The 17,453-nt window shown below is 46.5% G+C and overlaps 1 protein-coding gene across 4 annotated transcripts; it reads left to right on the top strand.

Moving 5' to 3' along the window:
* The first annotated feature begins 53 nt into the window (after positions 1-53).
* On the top strand, positions 54-17,401 carry IMMT (inner membrane mitochondrial protein). 4 transcript variants are annotated; one of them, XM_082760025.1, is made up of 15 exons: positions 54-197; positions 3,621-3,697; positions 3,982-4,171; positions 5,150-5,270; positions 5,943-6,023; positions 7,082-7,183; positions 8,266-8,402; positions 9,102-9,205; positions 10,269-10,404; positions 11,484-11,613; positions 13,237-13,251; positions 14,489-14,712; positions 15,454-15,585; positions 15,997-16,126; positions 16,455-17,401. In XM_082760025.1, exons 1-15 carry the CDS (start codon positions 153-155, stop codon positions 17,060-17,062), a joined length of 2,232 nt encoding a protein of 743 aa, XP_082616151.1. In that variant the 5' UTR covers positions 54-152; the 3' UTR covers positions 17,063-17,401. The 4 variants fall into 4 exon arrangements, with proteins under 4 accessions (XP_082616151.1, XP_082616153.1, XP_082616152.1 ...); XM_082760027.1 differs by lacking the exon at positions 5,943-6,023; XM_082760026.1 differs by lacking the exon at positions 13,237-13,251.
* The last annotated feature ends 52 nt before the right edge of the window (positions 17,402-17,453 follow it).

Raw genomic sequence — 17,453 nt, 5'->3', positions numbered from 1 at the left:
CGCTTTTGATTGGCCGAGCCGCCCGTCACTCTCGCCCCGCCCTGTGGAGAAGGCCCGCCCCTTTCCCCTTTCCCCGCGCATGCGCGCTGCCCGGTTCCCGGCGGTGAGGGGCGGAGGCGGGCGGTGCTGGCGGCGGAGGCGCACGCGGGGCGATGCTGCGGGCGTGGCGGAGGGCGGGCGGCGCGGTGGCCGCGCAGGTGAGCGGGAGGAGGGGGGGAGCGCGGCGAGGCGAAGCGGGGGGGCCCCGGGCCGCCCGCCGCGGGGCGTCCTCTGAGCGCCGCTCCGTCGGCTCGCAATGACTCCGCGCGCGCGGGCCGCCATTGGCTGCCGGGCCGCTGAGCGACAGCCGCGGCAGCCAATGAGGCGGCGGGGTGGGCGGGCGCGCGGCTGGGGCGCACTACAAATCCCGGCGTGCAGCGCGCGGGGCTCTGCTTGGAGCTGAGCGGAGCCGCGCGCGCGGGGCATGCTGGGTTTTGTAGTCCGGCGTCTGTCTCCTATCGGGCGCCGCGGTGCATGCTGGGTGTTGTAGTCCTTCGGGCGCGGGGCCTGCGGCGGGCTCCTGAAGGGGGTCCCTGAGGGGGGCCGGGGCCGCGCTGAGGGGCGGCGGCAGAGAGCGGCGGGGCCCGGCCGGGCAGCACGGGGGGGAGGCGGCCGGGGCTGGGCCCGAGGGGAGGTGGGGAAGGGAGTGACCTTGGGCCGGGGCGCCGGGCTGCCGGGGGGGGTTGTGAGGGACCTGAGGGGATCCTGAGGGGGTTTGGGGTCTGTGAGGGGATCATGAAAGGATCTGGGGGTTGAGAGGGGGTGTGGGGGGATCCTGAGGGGGTTTGGGGGTTGTGAGGGGGTCATGACAGGATTTGGGGGGTTGTGAGGGGGTATGAGGGGCCCGTGAGAGAATTTAGGGGGCTGTGAGGGGATTTGGGGGATGTGAGGGGTCTGAGGGGGTCATGAGAGGGTTATGAGAGGATTTGGGGGGTTGTGTGGAGGTTTGGGGGGTGTGAGGGGTCTGAGGGGTGCCCACAGTCGCTGCCGTCCCCCCCCATATGCAGTGGCCGTGGGTACAAGGCAAGAGAAGGAGCAGGAGGGACGTCAGGGTGAAAAATCCCCCCCGTGTGCTTATTTTCTGGGCCTTTTCCTGTCCTCACGCTGCTCTCTCCGTGTGGTAGTGTGGTACGAAGCCTTTTTAAAGCAGCCCCTCACTTCTGGAAGATACAAGGGTTTGTAGGCAAGGTTTCTGCCTCTACAAACTCCCCAGCTTCTATCTTCAGACTCAGCCTCACAGTAACACACAAATAAAAGCATCAACCCCCCTTTATATTACATTCTACTCCATTCCAGCTCCGTTACTCTTCCTATCCACATGCTCTGTGGATAAAGTGTGACCCTTTACACCACCCCAGCAGCCGGCGTCTCCTCTGGCAGCTTTATAGGGCCGGGAGAAGTCTGCCCGGGTCATCCGATGCCAGCTGAGGCGAGGGCCTGGGGAAGGTTTGAGCCAGGAGCTGGGAAGACAGCAAGCAGGCTGTGACGTCTGTGTGTGTCTTACATCCCTGTGCACGTGTTCAGCCTCTAAGAGTACATCCAGGATGACTGTGCGGCTCTGGGGAATCGGGTATTGTGCTCTGGAGTTTGGAAGCCTGCCTTCAGTCCGTGAGTTTGATGGAAAAACTGCAGACACGGAGATGCCAGGGCGTTCCCTGGAGCTTTTTTATCTGTACCCTTGCAATTTCTCTCCTTACTTTAAAAAATGACTTCTTTTTCTTCATCCCTAGTCACGTTTCTTGATTGCTTGACAAAGGAGGCTTAGTTTGAGCAGCAGAAGTGTGTTTGCAGGCAGGTGGCACTGCCTGAGCGTTCACCTGGTGGGCAAGCTCTCTCAGCACACCGTTTATATTTACATGTACAGGCAGCTGCTGGTCCCCTGGGGTTTCTGCAGCTAAATCCTGTCCCTTTTGGTTGGCAAAAAAAGAAACTGGATGTGAGAAACAAGTGTGTTACAGCGCTCCTTCTGCAAGAGATTCGGAATTGTGGCCTCTGGCCTGATCTGAGGTGTGTTAAGGAATTTCTCCCAAGGAGAGACCCACACTGGTGGGGTTATTTGCCCCAGTTGCACAATTGGGACTGAGCTGCTCGCAGTGCCCTGCTGCAGGGCCGGTGCTGCCTGCTCGGATCCATACCGAGGGGATTTTTTATTGGTCATAAACACCTGCTAATGGTTCAGTGGGGAGATGAGAAACTCCTCCGAATTTCCCCAGTTAGGGCGATGTAGTGGATGTAAGCAAGATTTTTACAGTGGCAAAAGGCAAGCAATGCAGCTTGAAAGAATTGCTGCTGGTTTTTTTTTCTTTTTGGAGGGAGTATTGTATTTTGGTGAGAGGGAAGGAAACCAGAGTGGGTTTCTGCTTATAAAATGCTGCTGAAGGCTCATTTCCAGGTGAGCTGCTCACAGTGCCACAAACCCAGAGTTTGGAAGGGAGTGAAAATTCAGCCTGCAAACCAACCCCGAACACCTTTGTTTTGTCTCCTTGCTCTCTGCTGTAAATGAGAAGATCAGCCAAGGCTTGTGAAGGACTCAGGGGTAAGAAATGCTGCTTTCCTCTCGCTGCCCACACCCTCCTGTTACTAATCAGAGAGTTTTGGCTGACTTTCTGGAAAAAAACAGGAGTTCAGTGTGCCTGCCTCTCTGCGGCTTGGATAAGGATGGGAGCTGACCCCCAAGACGTGTGCTCGTTACGTGTTGCCCTACGCAGACATAAAGAAGGCTCTCTCCTTGGCTCAGGGTTTAGCGAAGCATCCCCTGATCCTTGTTTATGGATTTTGATTTTCATTTTTTAATTTTCTAGTTGCCCTCAGTTGTGGGAAGCGATCCTTTTGGGACTCGTGCACGGATCTCCCCTGGGTCCTGTCTTCCTCTTGTAGCAATTCACGTGTGGAAAAAGAAAAATGGAGGGGGCAGTGCTTCTGCTTGTTCTTGGGATTAGAGTACCTTAACCAGCCTTTCTGGTAAACCTGCTTCTGGGGCTAAAACAGCAGATAAACATCTGGGGTCGTGTCATTTGTGTTAAGTAGAATATGGCGGTTTATCACTTGCTCCTCATACGGTAACTTCATTTACATTATAATCCGATCTCTGTTTTGATCGAGGTGTTTTTGTAGTCCTTTTAGAGAAGGTCTTGGTGTGGGAGAAGAAATTGTTTGTGCCTTCAAAGCAAGGTGTAAGTGTTTACACCTTGCAAGGTGTAAAGCAAAGCAAGCTGTAAGTGTTTAAGCAGCTCTGTTTCTCTGCTGTCACAGCTGAGCTGTGGTGAAGAGAACCCAAACCGATCCAGTTGTGCCACACGGACCGGAGGAAGGGAACATAAATAGTGAAAACAGAAGGAGAAATAACTTGGGATGTTTTTTTTTTTTGCTTGTTTTTCCAAAATAACTAATTACTTTTTACGATGCCCTCAAGCTGCTCTTGTGAGAAGTCTGTTGTTTGGGGAGGAAAAACCCTGACATCGCCGCCTTCCCTTGGAGCCCGTGTGAGACGTGGCGGTGGAGCAGGCTGAGCTGAGACGCGAGTCCAGGTGAGGAGCCGCCTCAGGGTGCCCGCTGACTCTTGTCTCCTCTTCTCCTTGCAGAGTTGCCGGTGTGGGAGAGCAGCGCTGCGCCCCTCACGAGTGAGCCGAGGATATGCGACCGCCTCGGGGGAGTCGGGGTGCGTAGGAGGGTTTTGGGGGGTGGGCTTGAGCCTTCTGTGCCCTCTGCTGAGGGTGAACCTGCTGCTGAAGTCCACATGAGAGCAAACTGGTGGTGGGGGTGGGATTTGTTTGGTTGGTAGCTTTTATTCTCCTGGTTCCTTGTGTTCCTTGCTTGGTTGACTCGGATCTAAACAAATCCTACCGAGGTGAGTGCTGGTCAGAAGGGAGGTTGGGGGTGGTCGCCTTGAGCCAAGCTGGGATGCGATTTACGTCATTTTCACTCTTTCCTCCCCTCCAACAGCGTTTCTGTAGGCAAAATTATCGGTGCCAGTGTCTTGTTTGTGGGTGGAGGAGTAGGGGGAACCGTCCTGTACGCCAGCTATGACACGCAGTTCCGGGAGAACGTAGAGAAAGCCATCCCCTACTCCGACAAACTCTTCGAGATGGCTCTTGGTCCCGCACCTTACAGCGCGCCGATGCCAAAGAAACCGGTGAGCATTTCCCCCCCAGCACGCTTCATTCCTGGAATTTAACTAATTTCACCGTGGATGGAGGTTTAGTGTAGTTAGTGAGATTGTAAGATTAGAAAACTTCCATTCTGAGCTGAACTTAATTTAAAGAGATCTGAGAACTTCTTGGATCAATAAAGCTTTGAACAGTGCAGAACCGTGCATGAGTGTCACAGTCTGAAATCTTAGTGATGTGACCCTGCAAATGGAAAACCTGATACTGCCCTCAGCACCGCACTGGAAATGGAATCTGGAGGTTTCTCTCTTACTGCATCTGAAGGAAAACACTCCCTGCTTAAACAAGAATGCTGAAAGGTTCCTCTGGCTGTGGCTTCTCGGAGCTATCAGAAGCTTTTTGACCTTCGGGAAACCCAAAATATTTTGAATTTAATAAAGCTGTCCTAAACAAATAGCACATCAGTTAACCAAAACTGCCTCTCTTCTGTTTTCAGCTGCCGGCACTTTTTGGTAAGCTCCTGCTGCCTCCTAAGCACTGAGTAGCTCTTGCACAAAACAGACTGGTCAGACTAAAATCATCATCTGCCTAGTAAAGGCTCCAATTCAGATGTTTTCATTATTACCTTGTGGCTTTATGTGATGGATACTAAAGAATTAATATCATAAAGCCTTGCAATGATTTACACTTGAGTTAGTGCTCATCTGTCCTAAAAACTAGCATCCAGGCCCTTTCACAGAGCAGTCAGTGAGGCCATTCTGTCAAACCCACACCATGCCTGTAGCATCTTCGGCCACGACTCTGTGTTCTGTAAAGATTCCTTCTAAATTAAAAAATTAAGGCAGGCAATTACGTGGCCTTGCTGCTGTTTTCATGCTGTAGTTTGAGGTTTAGGTTTATGATTCAGTTGTCTAGACGTGGAAATGTTCTTCTGTGTTTTCATGGAATTGGTGACACGCAGGCTCCTTGAAAACTGGTGATATTTCTTCTTTTTGCTTTTCAAGATCCAGCAAGGTCCCCTGAAGATCTCCTCTGTAGCAGAAGTAATGAAAGAATCTAAACAGCCCATTACCAAATCCCCAATAAGCAAACCAGAAGCTGTTCCTCCTGCAGAGGAAAAAGAAGGTAACCTTACACAGTGTCACGCAGAGGGAAACAAAGGAGCTCACGTTCTCTTGTTCTGTACACCCCATAGCAGATTCAAATAGTCTTTTGGAGTGGTTGAAGATGAGTATGTTAGAATTTCTTCAAATTAATATTTTCAAATCTCTTCAATATCTTTCTTCAATATATTTCTTCAATTTTTTCAAATATCTTCAAATTTCTTCTCAGCCGTAAGAATATTTGTCTAAAAAGGCTTAAACTATTTTTGCTGAATTTTTATGAAGTTCATTTACGCTAGAATATTTGGATTTTAATATAAATAATGACTGTCCTGCATAGTTTTGGGTGTGAGACCCACCAGGAAGAACACTTTGGGTGCTGGACTTGGAGAGGATTTCTCTCTCCCTGTTAAGCAAATGCAAGAAACTTCAGTTAGGATAACTGCTGGGCTGCTTTTAAAGCAGGATCAAATGGAATTGGTTTAGAGAGGAGCAGTTGGCATCTTTGTTCCTTCAGCTGCCATGTCGAGTGAAGTTCTGTGTGCATGTGTAATACTGAATGCTCTCTGTCCAGAATAAAGTAATGTGAATGTCCAACTAATGTTTTAACAGAGGAAAAAAAGTCTTTATCTCCCTGTACTCACGTTGAGCACATGCATACTAACTGTTGGAGTTCTGTAACTGTACTTAACAGCAGGCACAGCTGCAGCACAGATCATCTCCGCAACAGGCGTGGCCGTGTCGGTGCCAGCTCCGGGGATACAGCCTGAAGAAGGTGAAAAAGAGCATACAAATGCAACAAAGAAAGCCCGAATTCTACATTTTTAAGTGCATAACTTCTTATTTCTGTGTTGGTATTTGTCATTTGTGAAGGCACTATTCTTTGTGCCTTTTGCAGAAGAACTCGCATTGTGTTAGCAGGTTTTTAGCGTACCGAGACAGTGGGATTGATAGCTGGGGCAGGGACAGGGATGGATGTAGGAAGAAAGCCTGCCTTTGTGCTGGGCTGGAACGTGCACAGTCCAGTTTGCCTCTGCTGCTTGTGGCTTTCTGACTGTGGTTCAGAAAAGCCTGTCTGTGCAGGGCTAAGTGAAGCAACTTCATTTACTGCTTAACTGAACAGGAAACACTAGTTTCTCTCTGGGCTATTTCAGATGAGGGCATATTAATTTATTTCCCTATTAACAAGCCATTTCATAAACTTATGCAAGCAAGAAGTGAATAAATTCTTCATTTAACATCAACATTATTAAAACATAACCCCATTTTTTTTAGATGCAGCCCAAGTCCGAGATCAGGGTTCTCTCCTCAGTGTACAGGCAGACTTAGAGAGAATTAGCTCGATGTTAATTCCTGTTTTGGAGAGTAACAACATTTTAAGCAGCCTTAGGCTAAGGCATTGAGTATAATCTTGACTCACCGTGGCCCTCTCCCTAACCTGCTTTACATTGGCTGAACTCTCCAAGCGTGCCAAAGGGGAGATGAAAAAAACATGGAGAGAGATTTACTGAAACCTTAAACTTGGCTCCATTTTAATTCTTGCTTTGCCTTTGAATTTTGTGTATCTTTGTAACTAGACAACGTACAATGTACAGATGCATGTGAGGTATCCATGCTTCTGCCTTTAATTTTAAGAAGCTTTGTGCCAGTCCTTTGCAATTACAAGTATAAAAAAGCTTGAGGTAGTTTTGGCATAGCTTCATGCAGAAGTCAGATTTATAAAATGATACTAACTCCGCAAATTGATTTTTGAAAATAAAGTTACTTCCCTACAAGTAATCCAAATAGTAATTTGGACTCTCCAATGAAAGAGTTTTACTCTCTGCTTTGTAGGTAAAGAACACGAAGTTTCCCATGCTATAAAGGAACGCTCACCAGAAGAAGTTGCGGCCCGCCTTGCCCAGCAAGACAAGGAGGAACAAGAGAAGATATCGGGTGAGTCCTTACCATCACTTTTCCTGTGCATGTTGTACAGGACGAAAGGATCGTTGGACTCTGTTGGCTTATGCAGCTGTCTTTAACCTGTGTTGTGCTGGTGAAGAATGCTCCACCCACTCACAAATAACTGATGATCAGACAATAATGAAAAAAATAAATGGGGTGGAACAAACTTCTGAGCTCTTTGGTCTGACCTTGGGGAGCTCAGGCAGTCTGCTCAGGGCCTTCTCCCCTGGGGCTTTGAAACTCTCCAAGGGTAGAGAGAGATTGTCCCACCTCTCTGAACATCTCTGCCAGTACTATTTATGGTGGAGAGCTTGTTGCATATAATTAATCTCTGTTGTTTCCACTTTAATTATTGCCTCTTACCCTTTCTCTAGGCACCTCTGAGAAGTCTGTTTCTATTATTTTCTGTAATCCCTCTATATTTTCCTCTTAGACTTCTCTTCTTCAGGCTAGAATAAGACCTCTTCAGTCCCCTCACCATCATAGTGGTTCTCTGTTGTTGTCTCCCTGCTGAGAATCTCAGAAAGGGACAGAGTGTTCCACATGTGGTCTTGTAAATGCTGGGTAGAGGCAGACTGTTCCTTTGTTTGATCTGTGTCACGATCTGTTTGATGCAGCCATGCTGATTTGGTTCCTGCTTGAATAATTAGTAGGTCGTTTGGGCTTGTATCCCGATAGGAGTGGATGGTTGCCTCCATCACCTTCTGGGCTGGGAGGAGTAACTTTGTGGCTGGAATATATCTTCCTTGGGGAAGACAGGAATATTTATTTGTTTCCTCTTGATAACCACTGCAGAAAGTAAAGAGGGAAAACTTCTTCTGGACTAAATGCAAACGCGTGGTAAAGGTCTTCCACTGAGTAGTCCTACTGCTCTAAGCACAGTCCTAATTTTCTGAATTAGGAATATGTTCTAGTGGCATTTCTTCTTCCATAGGCTGCAGTGTAGTTTCCAAACTGACTTTTGGGTCACAGAAAACAATGTGAGGAGACATTTGAGGAGATGTAGAGGATGTAATGTGTCACTTTACTAATTAGAGTTTAATTCAGTTCATTCATTTTTTTTTTTTTTTCAGCCCTTGCAGCAACATTAGAAGGAGCCCTGAGCTCTACAGCTCGTGTAACTCTCCAGGCGATCACGGCACAGGAATCTGCTGTGCAAGCAGTGAATGCCCACTTACAGATACTGAAGGAGGCAATGGACAATTCTGAGGTAAACTGGACAAACAGGGACTTAGTATATTCTGCTCAGCAAAACTTGCCATCTCACAACTGAAGTTGTTTTTCACTCACTGTCTTAATGTTTATCACAGTTTTAACTACTCTTTCCACTTCTGAAATGTGTAGTTTAATAATAAAATGCTTCTGAGTTTGACTTTTTTTCCCTTCCAACTCATTAATTCCACTTTGGCGAGTAGAAAAGTTCAAGTGATGCTGCTGGTCTTCACAGGTAATGCAGAGAGTATAAGTGAGTGGTTCATCCAATGAGCTGGGCCTTACAGACAACTAAACTGAATTCTGTGCTGAGTAAAACAAATGCCTTAAGAGTTTGTTCTTTATCTTGATACTTAAATGTCCTGTATTACTTTAAAATTGCTTTTCAGTGTCATACATACAGAGATTTGCCCCAGAATGTTGTGGCACCATACAGTGATCCTCACACATGCCTTGCTGTGCGTACAAATATCTGTTGCTCAGGTGGAACAAAATGTTAAGGATCAAACAAAACAAGATAAAACATTGAAAGGAAGAAATTCTTAAAACTTCCAGCTACATTGTTGGTAAAACAAAAGCACGTTGGTCAGACTGAGTGAAACGAGTGTAGCAAACTGAATCTGTACAGGCTGTTATTTCCTGGGTAACTTTATTGTACCGATTGTGATAACCCTAAGGAAAAATCTGTGCTTCTTAGGCTGCTGGGGAGAAAAAATCCGCTCAGTGGCGCACTCTGGAGGAAGCACTGAAAGATCGGAGGAGAGCAGTGGATGAAGCTGCTGATGCCCTTCTGAAAGCCAAGTATGTTCCTGGTTTTAAGACTCTTAGTGGTAAGGTGATGCCACCCATGAGGGCTGGCAGGCATTAGATGGGTTTGGGGACAGTTTTTAAGGCTAGATTTTTCTTAGATATGTGGTTAATGAAAAGTTGAATTCTGAAACAGCCTGCTCATAACGTCAGGTTCTGAATAAATTGCAGTGGTGTGCACTGAGTCTGGTGTGCAGGCTCATCACCTAGTGACTGTAACAGCAAAAGTAAGCTGATGGACAAAAACGTCTCCAAGTTGTTTCTGTAATGAGGGTAGAAATAAATTTGGAAGCTCTTCAGTGCTTCTGAGGCTGAGGGGGCAATGGGAGGAAGAGGGGAACGTCCGTGAAGTCGCACAGTTGGTAAGCTACAAACTCCTCTTACCCTGGAAGTTGCTGTGCTGACTGGAAATGGGTAGGAGGGGTAACTGGGGGTTGCAAAGAGTAAAACCAAGCTAGCCAAAACCCCAGGTATGCTAAAAGATTATTGCTAACCAAAACTGCAGGTGCTCATAGGTTATAGTTAGCTTTCAGACTGTCTCTTTACTGGATGCCTCCACTTTCAACTACTTATTTATTTTAAAAAGCTTGTTCCTTGCTCCAGTGGGGTTATTAGAAATCTATGTTGGTTTGAATGGATTTGGAAAAAGAACGCTTGTTCCTTTACTTCCTAGAGGAAAATGGTTCTCAATTACCAACAAAAAAATAACTTTTACAGAGCTCTATAAATATATATAGAGAGAGCTCTGTAGAGCTCTTTTACAGAGCTCTACAAATTTTCTCCATCCTCATTTATCTTTACCATTCACCAAGTCGTAATTTTACCATACGTAACTCTCATTTTATGTGGAATGGAGCCACTGACATCTCTAGGCTTCAGGCTGCAGAAGAAAATCTTTAATCTCAGCAGTTTTGGTGTAGAGCCGGTAGATGGGAAATGTCATTGGAGTTACCAGGTGGCTTTTTCTATAAATACAGATGGTGTCAAGTAAACTTTTCTCTGGGGTTATGTTGTAAGACCTGTACGTGTTATAATTAGCAGCTGCTTTTATTTTCAGAGAAGAGCTAGAGAAGACAAAAGGTGTAATTGAGAACGCCAAGAAGTCTCAGATCACGGGAGCCAAATCTCACATTACTGCTGCAGAAGAAAATCTTCATCATATGATTGTCGACTTGGACAATGTGGTGAAAAAGGTAATGCTTCCACACACTGCTTTTAATCACCATTAGAATAACAACTACTTGGCAGCTTGTGCAGAATTCCCTTTCCAAAGTGCTCTGCAGTAGATTAAGTACTTGCAGTAGATTAAATACTTTTAGTTTGATTTTTTTTTTTTTTTTTTTAGCTATGGTCAGTCCTTGAACTGATTATACTACCAGTATATAGTCCTGACAAAGACTTTGTGAGAAAAACCTGCTCTCTGTCCTGAAAATCTCCAGGCAGCTTGATTGGAGCCATGCTTTCTTTGGGCAACTTGTAGCTCTTCCTGTCTGATGTTGAGTGGAATTGTGAAAGATTCAGACAAAACACTAAACATGTGGCATGATGTGGTGTGCCTTCCACGCGGTGTTTTCATGTTCTGCTGCTGGCAGCTCCTCTTTGGCATGAGAAACTTAAGAGTCACTGAGTGCTGCTTTTTAACCTTGAAAGGAAACTTTGGAAGCTCTGATAAAAGACACACCTCTGTAATCGCGGGGCTGGGGAGGAGTAGGAGCAATGTGTGCTAATGGCGTTGTGGGTAAATTACAGCTCAGAAGACGGGAAGAAAAGTAAAGGTGAAATTTGGCTCCCTTTGCAGGCCAGCTCCTGCACAGGGAGACAAATTCCAATTCCATTCCTCGGGTATAATTTTGGTGGTGAATTTATCTTAATAGCAGGAGCATCAGGAATTAGTGAGAGGAGGGCAGTTCTCTTAGGAGTAACTTGCTAGGCAAGGCAACAAGTGTTCGGTAATGGAAGAAAAGAGCTGCACATCTTTAAAGATAAATTCAGCATTTAAGATGCTGCTTTGATGCTGTCTAGGCTACAGGCTGACTGTGCTGTTACAGTGTGTGTGTGAAAGGAAATGGAGTTGTGTAGCTCAAGCAAATAATGATTGTACACAAGAGGTTTGATAGCACAGGCTGGTTTTTCTTTTCCCCAGGCGTGTTTGTTTTAGTTGGGCTGGAAGATAAAGATCTCTGCCACTAACTCAGGGCCCAGTCTTAAATTACGTCTCTCTGTTTTTGATATTAGCCTTGAAAAATAAACTAATTCATTTTGTTTGTTGCAGGTTCAGGCAGCGCAGTCTGAGGCCAAGATAGTAGCTCAGTATCACGAGCTTGTGGCTACAGCTCGAGAGGAGTTTCAGCGAGAGCTCGACAGCATCACTCCGGACGTCCAGCCCGGCTGGAAGGGGCTGAGTAAGTCTGGCACTGTGGCGGTGCTCCTGGCTGGTTGCCTTGACCTTGTAGTGCTTCTGTAGTCCTGCCTGCTGGACTGAGCGTTCAGAGTCCTTTTTTCCTCTGGTTTGGTTGAAAATGAGTTCACAGAAGGAGTAGGCTAAAGCAGGTGTTAGGGCATCGGTGCCTTCTGGCTCCTGCATGACACGGAGTGCTGATGTGGTGTGCTTGTTTCAAAGTTAGGCAGGGTGTGTTCTCGTTTTGTTTCATTTTTGTAATCCATGCACTGTATTTTATCAGTTATACCCTTGTGAGAAGGGAGGCAATACCTACACACACACAGTGAAGTCAGCACGGCCTGTCACATGCTCTGCTTGATTTAAGAAACAGCCCCGGTCGCTCCAGATTTGGATCAAATGTGTGTTCCTGTCTGATCAAGTATTTCTCTGGTTGATTCTGTTATAAGTATTCTCATAGACTGTTATAGCAGAGAAGCAAAGAGCTCCCTGAATTTTTCTAGGTCATCACTGGAATGATAAACTAAAAGAGAGATTCACAGTTCTTTACATACCCTACATGTACATATCCCAGGGTGTTATTTCTAAGTGAAATTGACACAGGAACTAATCCCAAAGCTACTCCTACAGTTCTTTGCCTGGGATCTGACATCTCACACACTCATATTTTTGAGGTGTTTGGGTTTTTTCAACTTGAGCTCTTTTCTACTTTCCTTACAGCAGAAAAAAGAGAAATGTGATTTAAAAAAGCGTAGTTAGAATCTTCCTCTCTTACAAGAGGGATAAATGTATTACTTTGGGTTGTTGGAAGGTTCATGTGCCGCAGAGTTTTAACAGAAAATGTACTGAATGATCTCACATGTTTCTAGCTGCAGTGTTTAGAAGGACCGTGTCTGAGTTACAGTTCGTTTCCCTCTAGTTATAATACGGTTTGTTTGTAAAATCATCTCTGGAAAGGTCCTTTTGTTTTGTTTGCTCGTTTTTTAAAGTTGGGAAAACATTTTTAGATTAACGAGCTGTTTGCAGTTGCTGTGCTGGCTTACACGTGTAGTCTTTTGGGGTATTAGTTCCGAAGAAAAGTTGATTTTGGCACCCTGGAGGTGGAGCTGCCATTCCTAATTCAGGCTAAAGGGTGAATGAACATCCTGGTTTTGTGCTCGCTGCGCTTCGGTGGGTGCAGAGGGAGCCTCGTGGTAGCTTCCAAGCATTCAGTGTCATACTGCTGTGACCCACTGAAGTACACGGGACTGAGTTTTTGGCAACTCTCCCTGCTGCTTGGGAATTTGGTTCTTCCCAACTGCTTCTAAGAACCTGGAAACATCAAACTAAAACTTTCAGTGTCCTTTGCGCTTCTCTGCTCCCAGCTCGTATTCCTTGCTTTGGCTAAACGTAAAGGTTAACCTGGGGGTTCCCAAAGGTGGGTGTAGTGACTGGGATGTTTTGGGCTACATCTTGCTTGTAATGTGGAGAGACTTCTAGCGTCAGCATGCTGTTCTTTTACATTCCTGAAGACTTGGACTCAAAACTAAGATAGATGCAAAGCTGTTTTCAATTTTTCTTTTGCACGACTGACTTGCAGTAGTGAATGTGCATTAACTTTTCCAACCTCTCCTCTTTCTGTTTGCAGAGATAACCGATTTAGGTGAGTTCCTCTAACTTCTTATGGTCTTGTGAATGTCATCTCTTTTCTCTTTGTCCTTTTTTATGTGTGGTACACCACTGTAAATGACATGCAATACCAACAGAGGTGAAATGTTGCATTCCTAAAATATTCCATGACTGAGTTACGCTTTGGGATCTCTTCCACTCGTGTTGCATGTGCTGCTTGAACCACAATCTCTGTCTAACAGCGCTTGCTTGCCAGGAGAGTGGGATTGTTGGCTTCTGAAAACCAAGCTTGCTTTCTCATTGCAAATTTAAGCTGTTCAGTAGCTGCTGCTGAGATTCCAGTGAGAAACAGAAACTTTGATCAGTTCTAATGAAGCTACGTGACGGGGTTTTTCCTCAAGTAGGCCAAGCTTGCAGTGCTCCTGGCTTGTGTGAGGTGCTGGATGCGCCAGCTCCTGCTGATACTGCTAAAATGCCCAGGTACTTCGTGTGCTTGAAAAGCCACGTGGGGCACTCTGAGCTGGGTCACCAAAAATGATTGGTTTAATTTGAATTTAATCATGATTGATTAACTCTTTGATTCTGAAGATTTTTTTTCTCTTTGGAAAGAAACCTAATGTAAAGCTTGAGTGCAGTAAAGCCCAGCTCTGTTTTAATAGCAGTGATTTCATTGACTGAGCTCCTTAGTGCTGCTGGTTTTCCTAGAAGAAAAATAACAAACTTCTTCACAGATCCACTTCTAGTTATGAGCACTACTGCTCTTTGAATAGCCAAACCTGAAAGATACAAATTCGGATAACACAGCTGGTTGTGAACAGTTGGCCCGGAGGACTGTTGGAGAAAGATCCTTGTTTTGGCTCTCAATGTGCCTTCAGATGTTCACAGGATCCCATTTCTGTGAGCTTGTACCCAGCTAGCCCTATCAGTCAGCACGGGGGTTTTACAGATCCTGCTGCTCTGTGTGCTGTTGGAAGGAAACACACGGTGATGTAAAGACCAAGAAAATGACAGAGTTGTCAACAGTCTCCTCTAATTGTAATTACAGGAGTATAAATCATAGGTGCGAATGATTGCAAAGAATTGAAGGGTGTTTCTCTCCTGCTTACATTTGGTTTGGTTCAGAAAGGAACATTGGCTGGGCATTAGCACTAGTGAAGGGCTTGAAGTGCTCAGAAACCTCATTAAACGTGTTCCCATTTCATAAAAGCCACGTGTGGAGCCTTAGGTGGCCGTTTCTCACAGCCCTGCCTAACGCCCCGTGTTTTCTTCAGCCGGGCAGCTGTCGACGGACGACCTGAATTCTCTGATCGCACACGCCCACCGGCGCATTGACCAGCTGAACAAGGAGCTGGCTGAGCAGCGGGTGAGGGAACAGCAGCACATCGAGCTGGCCCTGGAGAAGCAGAAACTGGAAGACAAAAAGGCACTTGAGGCAGCTGTGGCCAAAGCGCTGGAGCACCACAAAAGTGAGATCGAGATCGAACAGGAGAAGAAGGTAAAGTGGCATAACCCACACGTTTCAATCTCCAGTGCCAAAAGAATGTAGAAGAGCTAGGGAAGGTGCACGGGAGGGCAACCAGGGTGTTGTGGGCGATGAGAGACTTGAGATAGAGAGACTTGTGATAGGAGTCCTCTGGAAAAGAGATTTTAAACAAGATTTTCTAATTTAGAAGGGTGCTGTTATACAGTAAACCAGGAAATTACTTTTGTTTTTCACATTACTAAGGATTTCACTACAGCCTATTACTTCTGACTGCTGTTGCTTTAACACTGTCATCTTTGTACCATAATCTTTGCATTTAGTGGAAGGGTGGAAATGGCACAATCCTTATTAAAAAAAAATAAATCATAAACATGAAAGTGCTTCAGGTGCTTCTAATTAAACCTGTGGCCTACATCTTGTGCTAGCTTGCACTCTCCACAGTGGATAAATATTTTCCCTGATCTATAAAATGAAAGGGTATTACAACTTCATGCTGTAACGCTGTTAAACATTTTAATACAGGGAAAAGGGAAGGCATGTTTTGTTTGGAAGCTGATTTATAAATGTCAGAGTGCTTAGTTTGTCGCTTTACTGTATTTTTCATGTAATATTTTGATACCAGCATGTACACCAGGTATTGGCACTGGGGATTGTGGAGTGGTTCTGCTCCAGGTGAGCCCTGATGGCTGATAATCAGTGTGTGATGAGCGGTTGAAAGGCGTGGTGTAATTCCAGCTGCTCGGTTGTGTGCAGGTTGAAGAAGTCCGAGAGGTGATGGAGAGCGAAATGAGGACCCAGCTGCGGCGGCAGGCTGCTGCCCACACCGACCATCTGAGAGATGTTCTTAAGATCCAGGAACAGGAGCTGAAGGTGGAGTTTGAGCAGGTAAGGGGGAGAGGCCTTGACGAATGGGTTCAGTTTGGTTCAGTGCTGCTGTTGAAGCCTTGACAAGCATGAACTTTGCAGGGTTAGAGTCGTGAATCATCTCCTAGAAGACTGAAAATGGGGCTAGGGAGGGGAGCCTTTCTATCTTGTATAGGTGAATGAGAACTTGAATTACAGAGGTCTTATTCTGAGTTGTCTTAAAAGCTTCTGCTTTAGGCGAGAAGCTTGTGAGGATTAAAAATGCAGAAACTGTTAATTTCACCATAATAAGGCTTCTTACTAGTATGATGTATTTATCACATACATGGTCTCCAGTAAGGAGGAAAAAAACCTATGGCAACATTTCTTAAAAAGAAGCTGAATACAGTTCAGCAGTTGTTACTGGCCTGCTGATAAATGTTTCTATTTCAGAACTTATCGGAGAAGCTCAGCGAGCAAGAAATGCAATTCAGACGCCTTACTCAGGAACAGCTCGACAACTTCACCTTGGACATCAACACTGCCTACGCCAGGCTGAAGGGGATTGAGCAAGCAGTCGAGAGTGAGCATTGGCACTGAAATTGCATCTCGTTAAGGACTAGAGTCAAGATCCCTCAGACCTATTACCAAACCTGGTGCCTAAACACAGGATTAGATGCAGATTCTGTGTTTTGGGTTGTTACAGCTGAGTACCCAATGCCTGCCAGAGCTGGTTCTGCTGAAAGCTGCCCTAGGGCTCTGTGTGCAGGGACCTGGAGCATGGAACTGGCTTGCTGAGAGCACAAAGGGCAAGGGGGTGGCTGTTTCTGAGGGTTTAGAGGGATGGCTTTTGGTGCAAACACTTTCCTGTTACTTTTCCTGTGTGCGTGAGTCCCCTTGTTATTTTGCAGGCCACGCAGTAGCAGAAGAGGAGGCCAGGAAGGCCCACCAGCTGTGGCTTTCTGTGGAAGCGCTCAAATACTGCATGAGAACAGCTTCAGGGGACAGTCCCACAGAGCCCCTGGAGAGCGCCGTGAAGGCCATCAAGGCCAGCTGCTCCGACAATGCCTTCACAGAAGCCTTAACAGCAGCTCTGCCCCAGGAGTCCCTGACACGAGGGGTATACAGCGAGGAGGCCCTCCGAGCGCGCTTCTACACCGTGCAGAAACTGGCCAAGAGAGTGGCTATGATCGATGAAACCAGGAACAGCTTGTACCAGTACTTCCTCTCTTACCTGCAGTCGCTTCTCCTGTTTCACCCCCAGCAAATGAAGCCGCCCGCCGAGCTCAGCCCCGACGACCTGGATACGTTCAAGTTACTGTCCTACGCTTCCTACTGCATCGAGCACGGAGACCTGGAGCTGGCAGCCAAGTTTGTCAACCAGCTGAAGGGAGAGTCCAGGAGAGTGGCGCACGACTGGCTGACCGAAGCTCGGATGACCCTGGAAACGAAACAGATCGTGGATATCCTGACTGCGTACGCCAGCGCTGTGGGGTTAGGGACAACTCAGGTGCAGTGAGCTAGGATGGGCGCTTCAGAGGCAGTTGGGCACTTGTTGGTGCTGCAGGGAAATCCACTGATCGCCTGAGGGGTGCAAACCAAGCAGCTGGCGGGGGCGTGAAATCCAAGCACGGGTACTGCCCTGTTTCTTTGCACTGTATTTAACTTCACCACCTGTTGTACTTGTATTGGGTTGAGTTATCGTGACAACCAACTTCAGGAAGCTTCTCTACAATTTGTGTTAACAATTTTGTTTCCCCGTCTTACCAAGCCGGCTCGTGATCCAACCAAAATAATGTTTGTAACCTCCCGATGATTTGCCACATTGTCAGCTGAATAAAACCAGACTTCAACCACCTCCCTCCTGCTCTTCAGTTTCCTGTTTAATATCAAATACAACACACAGCAGC

Source organism: Aythya marila, assembly GCF_965140915.1.
Source record: "Aythya marila genome assembly, chromosome: 4".
Taxonomy (NCBI): Eukaryota; Metazoa; Chordata; class Aves; order Anseriformes; family Anatidae; genus Aythya; species Aythya marila.
This window is presented reverse-complemented; position numbering and strand designations above follow the sequence as displayed.